Here is a 14,003-nt window from a genome sequence, read left to right on the forward strand (position 1 = left end):
CCAAACTGGTCCAGCTCTGGCTGCCTGGGGAAACCAGCAGCATCAGCCCACCCCACACAGCGAGCACTGGGTGGTCCCACAGAGATCCTGAGCACCTCCAGCAGCTAAGCAGGGCAGGCACAAACAGCACCACACAAAGGAGCCCACACCCCACAGGCAGCCCAGGCTCCAGCATGATCCCAGGCACTCCATCACCAAATCACTTCAGACCCTTCCTGCTTCCAGGATTTTAAGGAAATCCAGCATGAGGAAGAGGCACTGAGACCTTGGATAGCAGATGAAGGGCACACAAGCCAAAGCTGTTCACACAACTCTACTCACAGGCTCTATGACCCAGCCCCTCAGCTGAGGAGGGCAGTGGGTTCCAAATGCAGCACATCTCCATCCTCAGCCTCTCCTGAGCACAAATGGTGCTGCTGGCAGCACAGCTGGTAGGGATGGAGCTGCAAGGGGCTGCTCCTTCTTCCACACTGACTCCAGGTCCCAGGGTGTTGGGGTCTCATAGTCCTTGCAGCAGTGACAGGAGAGCAGCATCTTCTGAGGCCATTGTGCTCCAGGGACAGGCATTGTGTTCATGCATTCTGGAGCACCATCCCAAGCCTGTCCCACTGCAGAGCAGAGCTCCTCCACACACTGTTCCCCCACCCCTTCCCATCTTGCATTGTAGAGTTTCCCCAGAAGTATCAAGCAAGGAATAATTCCCACAATTTCCCTCAAGCTTCCTTGAGCACACTGGAGCCAAGTGAACAGCAGCAGCATCACTGGAGCAGCCACACAGCCCAAGCTCAGGAGCCCCATTTCTCCCTCCTCAGGAAGGAAGGAAGGGCCCCATTTCCCTACCAAGATGTGGGACATACCAGGAGAAGCCCAGCACAGCTCAGCTTCCACCAAGAACTGTTGTGCTCAGGTCCAGTCCCTGCTGCATTAAGAAACATGAACATTGTTGTTATGATAGGTTTATAAAAATTTTGTTTTAATCACACAAAACTGAAGTTTGTGATGAAGACTAAGTCAACAGTTCCTCTTAAATACCAGGATGCATAAGACACTGCATTAGGCACTAGGCAGCAGCCAACATCAGTTAGAGTCTGGCAACAGAAGCCATTTAATACCTCCCTTCATTCTTTGTGGAATTACAGGCTTTTGCAATACATGTCATTCCCACCAACAGGTTACCCAAGGTTTCCCCCACCCCACCTCTGTACATCAGTAAACCTTGTGTATTCCCACCAGAGCAGGGTTAACAATATTAGTGGCATCACAACCATCAAGAAAAGGACAAATTTCTATACAAGATTTTTTTGCAAAAGTTGCAACAGGATTAGTGCATTACGACAGAACCGAGAGAAAAGAAGAGTTGGCATGCTGGAGTCCAACACAAAGAAAGACAACAGGCAGCTCGTTGGATGTACTATATTGACAAGATACTGATTGGTTACATGGAGAAACATACAATACAAAATACAGAAGAAACCAGTTTTTGCTTCCCTCTGCCCCACCCCAAATACTCATCATTGATTTGGTCAATAAGTGGCCCAAGAGCCGGAGTTTGTCTCTAATGCTACAGTTTAGTGGTTGTTCTGGGCACATCGTACGGGATCAGCCTCAGCTCTTACAGACAGGGAACTTTAAACACGTGTCCCAATATCCCTTTGTTTCCCATAGTGAACTACAGTGCTGTGGGACCTGGCTGCTGCTGGCCTCACCTGCGGGACGGCCACGCTGGCTGGGCAGACACCAGCTCCTGCATCCACCACCACCAGGAAGAGGGAAGAGCAGAAGTTCATATATTAAAAAAGTGACTTAAGACTTAGAATTGAATTAGTATTTGTACAGAAAGGTGCAGGTGGAAGAACTCCCTCCAGCCTATGATCAGAAAGGGATGGAGAATCACGGCGGCGCCAGCAGCAGCCGCCCTACGGTAAGTGCGATCGTTAGCGTGGGTTCCAGTCACTGCTCCAAGGGCTCGTGGGCTGCAGCAGCTGCTCAGTTGCTGCAGCACTGGCTTCTGCTGGGCTGGCTGCTCTCCTGAAGGTCCACCACCCGATTCCTGCCCGGGCCACCAGGAGCGTTCTGGGGTTCGTTTTTTGGCAGTTTCTTGGCTAGGAAGGAACGGGATTGTTAGCAGGGTTGTCCAGAGAGGCCAGCTGTCACAGACACTTGTTATGAAAAATCCTTTTGTTAGATTTTTTTCTCCTGAGAAACTGAGAGGCCTCAGAAACAAAATGTAAACAATAATTATCTGCTGCTGTGGAATGCAACAGGTGCATCTGTGATTGCTCTCATGTGGTTGTTTTTAATTAATGGCCAATCACAGTCCGGCTGTCTCGGACTGTCTGGTCAGTCACAAGATTTTATAATCATTCCATTCCTTTCAAGCCTTCTGATGAAATAATTTCTTCTATTCTTTTAGTATAGTTTTAGTATATCATTTACTTTTAATATAATGTATATTATAAAATAATAAATCAGCCTTCTGAAACATGGAGTCAAGATTCTCATCTCTACCCTTGTCCTGGGACCCCTGCGAACACCACCACACCCAACTTCCTCACACTGTGCATCCCAGGCTGGGTGCAGCCCGCTCCAGCCTGAGCCCTCACTGCCAACAGTTTGGGACAGCACAAACATGCAGTTTGCCACCCCTTCCTCAGCTCTGGCTGCATCAGAGCTGCTCCCACCTCCATCACCACTCCAGACTCAGGGAACCTTTGCAAGGCCAAGGCTCCACACACTCAGGGAATGACCCATCACACCAGCACGGCAAACTGCCCCAGTAAGAGCCAGCAGCCCTGGCTGACACAGGACCCTCCTGGGCTGCAGTGCTGGCACTCAGAGCTGCCCCAGCCCCACACACAGGCCGTACCTATTGCCATGAAGATTTCATTCACATTCATCGCTGTCTTCGCTGACGTTTCCATGAACAGCAAGCTGTTGTCATCTGCATATGTCTGTGCATCCTACAAACAATCACATCAGAGTGCTAAAAGCAGCCTGGCAGGAGGCCTGAGCAGACTTTATGCACTTCACTTGTCAACACACCAACTGCTGGAGAAACACTGTGTCCCACCCTGGGCCAGAAATTCCCTCCCTTGTCCCTGCTCCCACCTGGCCTGGACAACCCAGGGACATGCTCCAGCAGCAGCCAGTGTCCCACAGCTGGGCTGGGGCACAGCCTGACTGAGCCACACAGCACCTGGGAGTTGGCTCAGCTGGCAGTGTGCCCCCCATTGCAAGGGCACCACGAGCAATCCTGTGCAAGGGCTGGGTAAGAACCTCTCCTGAGCGCTTGCCTCAGATGAGGTAAGAGCTGTGAAGAGCAGAGAACAAGCTGGGAGTGATTCCTCATGTGTCTCATACCCAGAAGATGCTGTTTCATACCCTGCAGACATCCCCATATGAGTAAGGCAGCAAAGGAGGATGAGGACAGAAGCTTGTGCTCTGTGGGCCTCCTCCTCCTCCACATTCACAAGGACTTTCACCAGCCAGGGCCACATGTGTTATTACAGAAACAAGGGCACAGACCCTGCTCAGTGGCATCCTGCAGTCCTCAGCACAAAACTTCACTTTCATTCTCCCTCAAATCACATTTTCCATAGCTGCCACCTCCCTCACTTAAGCAAATATATCCATTCCTGACCTGCTAGGGTAACAACTTCTCTGGATTCTTACTCACCTGGAAGTCCACAGCTCTCTTGTTAGCAAGGTCTGCCTTGTTTCCTGCTAGTGCAATTACAATATTGGGGCTAGCCTGCCTCTGCAGCTCTTTCACCCAGTTCTTGGCTCGTACAAATGTGTCCTGGAAGCAAACAGGAGGCAGCAGTCAGGAAGGGCAGCCATGTAGGAATCCAGAGGGCAGATATGATTAGAACAAGGCTTTCCTGTGAGAGGAGTCCTGCCTCTGCAGCACTTGGCAGCAGGATCCTTTACCAGCTCCCAGCCTTGGCCGGAGCTGAGGAAGAGGCCGTGAGCAGTTTTCAAGAACTTGGCAGCCCCAGCCAGGTACCTGCAGGGCTCTGACCAGGACACAGCCCCAGGGAGCAGCCCCTGGCACAGGGAGAAACCCCTGGCAGCCCCCCAGCCCTGCCCAGACTCACTGTGTTGGTGATGTCGTAGACCACGATGGCAGCCTGGGCCCCCCGGTAGTACATGGGGGCCAGGCTGTGGTATCGCTCCTGCCCCGCCGTGTCCCAGATCTCAAACTTCACCGTTGTGTCATCCAGACACACTGTCTGTGTGAGGAAGGCAGCTGCAAGAGAAGGGGGTTTGCCTCAGCTCCAGCAGGGCCCCTCAGAGCAGCTCTGCTGCCACATGGGAGCGAGCTGAGCCCTGGACAGGCCGGTGCCACTCGTTGTGGCAGCTGCAGCTCTGCTGTGTCACAACCCAGAACTGTCACACAGTGACAGGAAGGTGGCTCAGAGGGCCCAGGCAGCAGCCAGCCCCTGGAGCATCCACAGTGCCAGACCCTCCCAGCAGCCCTGACAGGGATCACACAGCCTGTGGCACCACCAAGATCAGACCCGGGGAGCACCAACAACAGCACCAAACTCAGCCCGCTTACACCACACAGCCCAGTTTAGTAACTGGTTGCTGTCCCAGTGAGTCTAACACCACATGTTACACCCAGCACAGAGGCACAGACACAGACTGAGGCAGAGCACAGCCCTCCACAGAGACATTAGGCCCTGCTTGCCAGGAAACCACACTTTGAGCTGTGCTTGCTCCCTGCACAGGTGACAGAGAAACAACTCAAGCCTTTTCTCAGGACGCCCCCCAGTTTTGCTGCTCAGAGATCCATGTGCCAACCAGCCTTTGGTTGATTGGTGACACCTTGCTAATGATTACAAGCTAATAAACTACTGGACCTGAAAGCACTGTGAAAGCAGTTAACAGAATCAGGCTAGAAACAGCCCCAAAATCCCAGGTCATGGTCTGAAAAGATAATTAAGGGCCATAAACCAAGCTAAAGGCCTCAGTACCAATTAGAAGCTGGAGCTGAGGCACTGGAAACAAAGCCTCAGAGGCAAAGTGTGGGGTTGCCATAGCGTTATTCTCTGCTGTGCTGATCATTACACCAACAAACAAATTGTGAACCAAGAGTTAAAGCATTAACTGTTGGACTCTATTTATAGCAAAAATCCAAACTAAAATAGCCAGTCTTGTTTCTGACACCCCAGACTGCCCCAGCAAGGTCAGCACCTCCTGGAGCTGGCACTCACCTCCAATTGTGCTCTCCTGGTACTCGTGGAACTGCCCCTTGACGAAGCGCAGGACCAGGCTGGACTTCCCCACCGCTGACTCTCCCAGGAGAACAAGTTTGAACTGGCAGATTTTGTTCCCAGCAGCTGGTCCATTCGGTCGGGCAGCTCCACCTCGACCTGCCATCGTGGTGGTCTAAGTGCAGGAGTGCCTGGAGTTAAGGATGCTGCAGGTTCTCCACCTGTAGGCAGGTTGCAACTGGAAGAGGAGGTCAGGGTTAGTGACAGGCTCAAGGGACCAGCTGTACCAGTTCTAGAGGGTTGGTTTGATCTGCAGCCACCATCAGCACACACTGGTGGTGGTTCCTTCCCCACAGAGCAGTTCCTGCCAGGCAGCAGCCCCTGCAGCAGGATCTCAGCCTGCAGAGCCTCCCTGGAAAAGAGGTAATGGTGATACAAGCTCTCCTCCCCACCAGTGGGCCCTCCAGCACTTCCACCCTGTGTGGATGCTGCACACACCTTGCTGGGGTGAGGCAGGTAAGGAGCACCCAGCACACAATGGGTGTTACTAGAGCTTTGTCTACTCAAACAGCAATTACTCAGTTCACAGAGGTACCTGAGCCTGACCTTTAGCTCCCTCCTCCTTTCCTGAGTTCACAAGGAAGCAACTTCAGACTATGAATGCTGTGCAGAGCCATCCCAGTGCCACAGAGGCAGGAGGCAGCTCTGCAGGTCACGAGGCACTTGGACAAAAGGAATTTCCAGAGCTGTCTGTTTGTCCTGAGGCACTTACACCACAACATTCTGCACCTCCCAGAGGGCCCAAGGATGGCCCTGGAGCCAGGCAGGTGGGCTGCTACAGGGGGGGGCACCTGACAGCAGCTGCTCTCTGGGCACAGGCTGTGCCCTCAGGGGCTGACAGCAGCTCCCCCTCCCATTCCTGCAGCACACCAGGAATTCCCACACCCGCCCCAGTGCCTCTGCACCCTTATCCCACAGCGTTCCAGGTCACCAGGCTACTGCTCCTCACATGGACTGCTCAAAGCCAGCATGGACAGACAGCATCCTCTGGGATCAGCACTGCCAAACACTCCCCAGCACCAACCTCCAGAGTGTTGCAGAGCACAAAACCATGGCAGGAACAGCAGGACAAGCTGATCTACATCCAGAGTTTCCCACAAGTGAATCCCAAGGCCTCCCTAAGCACTGAGCTCTGCTGCCTGCAGAGAACAGGAATGCTTTCCAAGTACACAGTTACAGATTTAGGCACATTTCCTGTAGCCTTCACAACTCCCACTTCCCTGTGGATGATAAATGCTACAGCTCACTGCATCTGCTGTGGATCACCACTTTCCCTTCTACTCTCCTAAATCAGGCTGTTTGTTGAAAGAAAATGCCCCAAAAGCCAATTTCTCCTCATCCTGAAAGTACTCCCAAAGAAACTCTGCACATCCTGCATTTTCTCAGCAATTAGATACCCATGAATGAGAAGTTTCAAACAGGTCAAACTGGAGCAAACTGTGAACAAAGCTCAAGCCTCCTCAGCACAGAGAAGAGTTTCAAACAGCTGCTTTCCAGGGCAAGGCCTGTCCAGCTGTGACTGCTTGAGGTTACTTTAACTATGCCTCAAGTTTAAACAATCCCACAGCTTGACAGGGAACCTGCAGCCATTTCAGAGCTACTCTGCAGCCTGTGAGTGCCAGCAGCTGGAGAAGCCAGCAGCTTACACAACACAAAGCACTTGAGCATACACTGACCTAGAGACATCTCACCTCAAATTGCTCTGAGCAGGAGGCTGTCACACACCAGCTGTTAAACTGGTACCAGTCACCAGACCTGGCAGGTAGGACAGAAACAGGGGAGTAAAACTTCTGAGTGCTGTGGGGTGTTTTAGGAGCCAGAGCTGTGAAGCCATTGCTCTGAGTCCCAGTGTAGGGTTAAGCAGTGAAGATATTGCAATTCAGAGCTGGGTCCTTGCAAGCAGCACAGTCAGGACTCCTCTTCTGAGGAAGGGCAAACGCTGTTTGACAGGATGAGAAAGTTTGGTATCAAACATACCAACAACTGGCTTTGCTGGACAGTGGGGCTGCAGCAGGGCTTGCTCTGGCCAGGAGCAGCTTGGTCACCACCAGCTTCAGGAGGCTCAGCAGCAGCTCAGCCTGAAGAGGCTTCCACCTTTTAGAGTTTCCCCTCTAACAGAGCTTGCAAGGGAACAGCTTTGGTTTAACCAGTGCCACAGTGGCAGGAGGCAGCTCTGCAGGTCATGAGGCACTTGGACAAAAGGAATTTCTAGAGCTGTCTGTATTTATAACTCCCTGGGCAGTCTATCAGCTCCACTGCTGCTCCAGAGCAACACCGTGCACAAACACTGTGTGAAATCACAGTGAGCCTGAGTTACGGCCTCCCGAAATGTGATAGTGGTCATTCCCAGAGCAAAGCAAGGAAATGAGCTTGTTGACATCCTCAAGTCTTAGCCTGACCTATATTTCACAGAACTTGATGCATTTTGCCATCTGCTTGTTCTACAGGAGCTCCAACAGAATGAGGTGAGCACATCTGTGTTGAGCTCACTGTGGACAGCCACTGGGCAGTGCAGGCAGAGCAGCAGAGCTGCTCCAGTTATGGAGAACCAGATGATCATCTAAGGGTGGTCTGATGCTTGGATACAAGATTACACAAGATTATATGGCTTCATGTTCACATGAGAAGTTGCCAGATCTTTCAGATGTTTGAAGTGGAATTTAGAGACCCTAACTGGTGGCCTTGGGCTAAGGACACAGCCAAGACCTGGACAACCAGCTGATGGTCACAGGAGGAAGCAAATAACCCAAGAAAGTGCCACCAGTGCTGCAGACAGCAAGCATGCTCCCTGGCAGGACAGGAACTTTCTGCCAACGTGTCTGAGGATTCCAGTCAGGCAGAACTCAGCTCTGCAGAGGCAGCAGGCAGATCTTGATGCATTTTGCCATTTGCTTGTGCTACAGAATGAGGTGAGCACATCTGTGTTGAGCTCACTGTGGACAGCCACTGGGCAGTGCAGGCAGAGCAGCAGAGCTGCTCCAGTTGTGGAGAACCAGGTCATCATCTAAGGGTGGTCTGATGCTTATATGGCCTCATGTTCACATGAGAAGTTGCCAGATCTTTCAGGTGTTTGAGTGGAATTTAGAGACCCTAGCTGGTCACTGGAGGCTGCTGCACTCCCTGCCTGCCCAAGTGCAAGAGCATTCTCCATGAGCTCCGTAACCCTCAGCCAAGACCTGGAGGAGCAGCTGATGGTCACAGGAGGAAGCCAATTGCCACCAATGCTGCAGACAGCAAGCACACTCCCTGGCAGGACAGGAACTTTCTGCCAACGTGTCTGAGGATTCCAGAGAACTCAGCTCTGCAGAGGCAGCTGAAGTGCACAGCCTGAAGCTGTGCTGGATCAGCCCACACCCACCATGGACACTGACCTGAGGAACAGGGACTGCTTCCTGCTGCGTGAAGCCATTTCTCTGTGCTCATCCTCCCACCTCTCCCAGCAGAGGATTGGGCACTCACCCTCCCTGCTCCCCACGAGAACCCTGACACTGGAGCCACGGGTCAGGCAGACCAAAATAACCACAGCAGCACCACACAGACAAGGGAAAGCAGCTGAAACCCCAGCTTGTCATGCTAATTCAAGCTGTCAAGGCCGTGAAAAGGAAGGGGTACTCATGTAATCAAGACTTACAGGCATTAATTTCCCTCCTAGTTTCTTTTAACTAGTGAAACCCAGCAGCTGGGAGATCACAACTGCATTTCAAGCCATGAAAAGGCTCTTGCTGTTTGTTTACCTGCCCTACCCACCTCCTGCTCACTGAAGCACACACAGGAGCTCTGCATCCCACAGCACAGCACTGATTTTTTTATTGTGAACTCTTAGCATAGTTTCTTGTTTGCTTTGAGATCAAAGCCAAGTAGCAATTCCTGATGCTGTCCCACAAGTGAGAGCTCCAGGTCTATCACTTCTGCAGTTTGTGCTCCTCCAAGCCCTCCTCTGCCTGCCAGGGTTTGCTGGAGGGGGCTGTACACAGCCAGGAATATTAAATTCAAGAATCTGAGTGCCCTAAATGAGAAAGCACATGCCAGGGCTGCTGCACTCCCTGCCTGCCCAAGTGCAAGAGCATTCTCCATGAGCTCCATAACTGGAATAGCACCAGAGCTCATTTCAAACAAACCCACCCAGGACAAGGACACAAATCTCCACATGGGAATTACTGTCAGATCCCCATGTTAACCCCTGCAGGAAGCTGCTCACTTAAGGTGTCAGAAGTTAGAGAATCTGATATTTTTGCCCTGTGTTCACCCAGTAGCAAAAACTACTCTGAAAGCTGAGGATATTTAGAAACCCAATCCTGAAGACTCTGGTTACCCAAACTGCTGCTGCTCTCAGCTATGCAAGGAGTTGCTTCACTGGAGATTTGCTGGCTCAGAACCAAAATACTCAAGACAAAAGCCCCAGTGAAGTATTTATCTCGTTAAATAGCTGACAGTGTTACATGAATTCCTTGGCAAAGGAAGCCCTGAAGTTACCCAGTGGTTTTGCTTCACCTCACACTGCACAGGGAACTGGCCCAGGGCTGCAGATCAGCTTCAGGACATGGAGTCAGGAGAATCTGCACAAGCAGGACCAGCAGAAAGAAAGTGTGGGTCCCACCAGAGCCACACACAGACCACACTAGCCTAGGCTAGCACAGCAGCATGGAATATCAACCTAATATTCCAACTCATCAATATGATTAATCAGAACAAACCTCCTGAGCCTGACTGCAGGAGGGTCCAGGCTGCAGAGAAAGGAGGAACAGACCCAGCTGTTACAGAGGAGAAGAACCAGGAAACATTTAACCTACAGAGCTCAGTCCCATCAGTCCCAGATCCAACCAGGCTCAGGCTTTACCTGCTGGCCCCACTCCAAGAGTGCATGAGTTTCAATACTCCACATTTCCACAGAAAATACTCTGCTTTTCCACAGAAAATACTCCCTGCCCTTCCACAGACGATCCTCTCTGCCCTTCCACCTTCTCCCTCTCCAAAGAAGGAGCCCTCAGAGCCCTGACCAGCAAGGACACAGTCTGGAGCTCAGGAATGCTCTGAACTGGGCCACTCTCCCCTTCAGCTGGCAGGAGCTGCACGACAGCCCTGAAGTGCAGATTCACAGACCCAAATCAGCTCAGGCAGCACTTTGAGCAGCACTCCCATGGCTGTGACTAACTTATGACAGTGTAACAACTTCTCTGTGCAGTCCCACGTCCGAGACTCACAGAGACTTGGACACGCTCACTCTAATTTAGAGGTAAATAGGATTTCAACTCCAAAGCTGAGCTATTCATCCAGCTACAAACCTGAACTGGTACCATCTCCTTCCCATGCTGTTGATACACACATCTGTTTCCTGACATTTGCACATCCACGGCCTCTGGAGCAGCCCCAGCAGCCAGCCAGCTGTTTTCCAAAGCAGCTTTTCCAAAACAACTCCATCCCCTGAGATTTCAAGGCCACCACCCTGCTGTGACAATCCCTCCAGCACAGACTTCTGAGGAAGAGTTTTACATCACCTCCATCTCCCATCAGCTGCCCACTGGGTCCCTCACCCACTTCCAGTTTTCCTTTGCACAGGATCAGCTCCTGGATGCAGCCTGGACGGACTCAAATGCAACAAAAGCATCAAGGTTTTAATTCTTCAGCAAAAGTTGTTTAACTCCTGTTCAGATGCCCTCAAGAGACACGGCTTCACTTGGAGCAGACACTCAGCATGCCCTGGATAGCACCCACTATTCAGTCAGCAAGAAGGCAACATCAGCAATGCAAAGCAGCAAACTGCCACCTGCACTGCAAAGAATCTGTGACCTTCAGAATATCTTTCCCAGACTGCACAAAGATCTCCTGCCTCAAGCAGCTCCTTATTTGGAGTGCTACCAAACCAAAGCAAACATGAAAAGCAGTGTTTTCTTATCTGTTTATGCAGAGTTGCTCCAGCAGCTCATTCCTGTGCTCCAAGGGAGGACAGCATCCCCCCCAGAGCTCAGATGAATTTTGTACCTCCCCAGTACTGTCACATCCAGGAAGGGTTCCTGTTTCTGGCCACTGTCTAAGTGTTTTCAGAGTAATTCTGACAACTTCTCAGGACTTGCATAAGAGGCTGCAAACTTCATACCCCAAGGGAAGAAAACAGCTGACTCCAACATTTCTACATTCTATCCTCTTTTAAGTCTGCTGACAGGAATACTCTGGGCTACACCCACTTCATTAGAAGCGTTCCCATTTCATTTCCTGTGTCTGAAAGCGCTTGGATTCCTTCCCCCTCCCTCCTCAGGGAGATGCCATGGCCACCATGCACAACTGTGCAGCAGCTGAAGAACTCTGGATGCAGAGCTGGTGGCTGGCAGGGCCCAGAGGAACCCTGGAGCTGATGATCCCTGTTGAGATGCAGAAGGGCTTTGCTGGGATGGAGATAATCCCACATCTCAGCACAACAACTTGGCCAAGCACACACACACATCACCAAACAGTTCCTTTACACACTGCCCAGCTGTCCAATTGGCTGGGAAATCTAAAAATTGGTGAAATCTCAAAACCACTACACCAACACATCACTGGTTTCACAGGAAAGCAAAATAATCTACCAATGCCAAACTAGACAAATGGTTTATCTCACTAGATTCATACCCACATGCCAAGCCAGCCTTTCCCTCCTGCTCTCCAGTAACTCAAACCCTTCCAGGAGTCCATCTCACCTTGCCTGGCTTGTTCCATCACCTGGAGAGGCATCAGCACCCCTTAAAGAGCCTACAGAGACCCCTCACTGCCTGCACAACCTGCAATCAAATGTCAGCTAAATCAGCCAGAGCATCTTAGCAGAGAAGGCCACCCCAGCAGCAGATTCTTAGTCTGAAGGTATTGACTGTTGCAGCAAACTGTTGTGACTCATGAGGGGTCTGAGGTGATTTCAACACTGAGACCCAGCTATGACCCCAAACGTTCCTGTCCTTGAGCTCCCAGATCCAGCCAGGCTCGTGCTTTACCTGCTTGCCTCACTCCAGGAATGCACCTACAGCTACAATCCTGAATTCTTAGCCCTTTTCAGACACAGTTCTTTCACCTCATTACCCTAGGTGAGCTGGAAAGAAATATAAAATACTTTCAGAGTCAAGGCAGAGTGGACATCAGTGGGTATTTGCAGGAAGCACCCTCAGACTCCATGGCAAGTCAAGACAATGGACTGAGTTGGCTTTTTTGGCCCCAGCCAAGGCTCAGAGGTGGCTCAGGAGCCCCAGCAGAGCACAGGCCCAGTGTGAGGCTGTAAACAGGGCAGCTCAAGTGTGCTGACCCTCCACACAAAAAGCTAAGAATAGCAGATGCAAGTTGTTCCACAGCAGACTTAAAATAGTCCCTCGCCATGTTCTCCTCCCCAGCCTCCCTGCAGGACTGAAAACAGCCAAGGTCAGAGCTCCAGCAGCCACATCCCAGCTAAAGCCCAGCTGGGCTGGGGTCAGAGCTGGGCTGGGCTCCCTGCAGCTCCCAGCCCCAGGAGCTCTGAGCATCACCAGGAACAAGGTCTGAGCAGTTTCCCCAGGATTTAGCAGGGCAAACCTGTTGCTCACACTCCTGGTGCAATCCCAGCAGGATGCAGCTCACACAGCAGGGTCTGTCCTGCTGTGACAGAGCTCCAAGCACAGCCTTGCTGGAGATCCCCTTACAGATAAGGCACAAAATGTCCTGTGGGCCTTTCAGGGCCCTCCAGCCCCATGGGTTTCCCTTTAGAAGGGCCCTGGAGGTGCACAGGGCTGTGCTGGGACCAGCAGTGACCCAGGACAGGCTCCCTGGAGAATCTGCATAAACCAAATCACCTCCTTCACTTCAGCAGCACCAAAATGTCCCTCCAGCCCCATGGGTTTCCCTTCAGAAGGGCCCTGGAGGGGCACAGGGCTGGGTTTGGCACCAGAAGTGACCCAGGACAGGCTCCCTGGAGCATTTGCACAAACCAAGCCACCTCCCTCGCCTCAGTTCATGGAACCCAGCTGGGCCTCCTGGAGCTTCTATCCCCCCCTCAGGGGCTGAGGAGCTATAAAATACAATCCCACCATAAAACCCCGTCTGTGCCGGCACCACACCTTCCCCAACCCCATCCAACTCCCACTCAGCCACGGCTGTGACAGGCGGGAACCGGGACACAACCCCCCGGTACCGGCTGCCGGTGCTCGGTCCCGCTGTGCCGGGAGCCGCTCCTGCTCACGGGAGGAGCCCGACCCGAGCACCCACAGCGCCGCCGGGACGCCTGCCCCGAGCCGGGCACGGTGCCCCGGGCTCCCCGGGCTCCCGTTCCCGCTCAGCACAGCCCGGTACCGCCAGGCCGGAGCCGCCGCTGCCCCGCCTCGCACCGCACGCAGGGCCCCGCTAGGCCGGCGCACGGCGAGGGTTCCCGGCTGCCCTGAGCCCCCGCCCAGCCGGCGGCGCCGCCCGTCCGCTCCAGCCCCGGCACAGCCCCACCCGGTACGGCGGCGCCACCGAGCCCCCGCTCCGCTCCCGCCACGGGGCCCCCCCAAGCGGCGGGGCCCGGCTGCCGTCCTCCGCCGGGGGAGATCCCGGGGAAGGCGTCCGCACTCTCGGGCCGGGCTCGGTCGCCTCGGGGCGAAAGGCGCGGGCGCGGCCGCACTCACCGCCCGCAGCGCCGCTCCCGCCGGTGCGTCTCGCAGGCCCCGGCCCTCACTTCCGCCTTTGCCCGTTCCGCTTCCGGGACCGGCCACCCCTTCCGCCCTCCGCTCGCCGCCCACAGGCAGGCGCAGC

General features: G+C 53.1%; 1 protein-coding gene across 1 annotated transcript; it reads right to left on the minus strand.

Moving 5' to 3' along the window:
* Window positions 1–952: 952 nt before the first annotated feature.
* On the minus strand, window positions 953–13,952 carry RAB5C (RAB5C, member RAS oncogene family). The gene is made up of 6 exons (XM_036398876.2): window positions 13,877–13,952; window positions 5,220–5,457; window positions 4,098–4,249; window positions 3,677–3,799; window positions 2,867–2,960; window positions 953–2,102 (listed from the first exon to the last, which is right to left on the minus strand). Exons 2-6 carry the CDS (start codon window positions 5,383–5,385, stop codon window positions 1,987–1,989), a joined length of 651 nt encoding a protein of 216 aa, XP_036254769.1. The 5' UTR covers window positions 5,386–5,457; window positions 13,877–13,952; the 3' UTR covers window positions 953–1,986.
* Window positions 13,953–14,003: the final 51 nt, after the last annotated feature.

Source organism: Molothrus ater, chromosome 27 (assembly GCF_012460135.2).
Source record: "Molothrus ater isolate BHLD 08-10-18 breed brown headed cowbird chromosome 27, BPBGC_Mater_1.1, whole genome shotgun sequence".
Classification (NCBI taxonomy): domain Eukaryota; kingdom Metazoa; phylum Chordata; class Aves; order Passeriformes; family Icteridae; genus Molothrus; species Molothrus ater.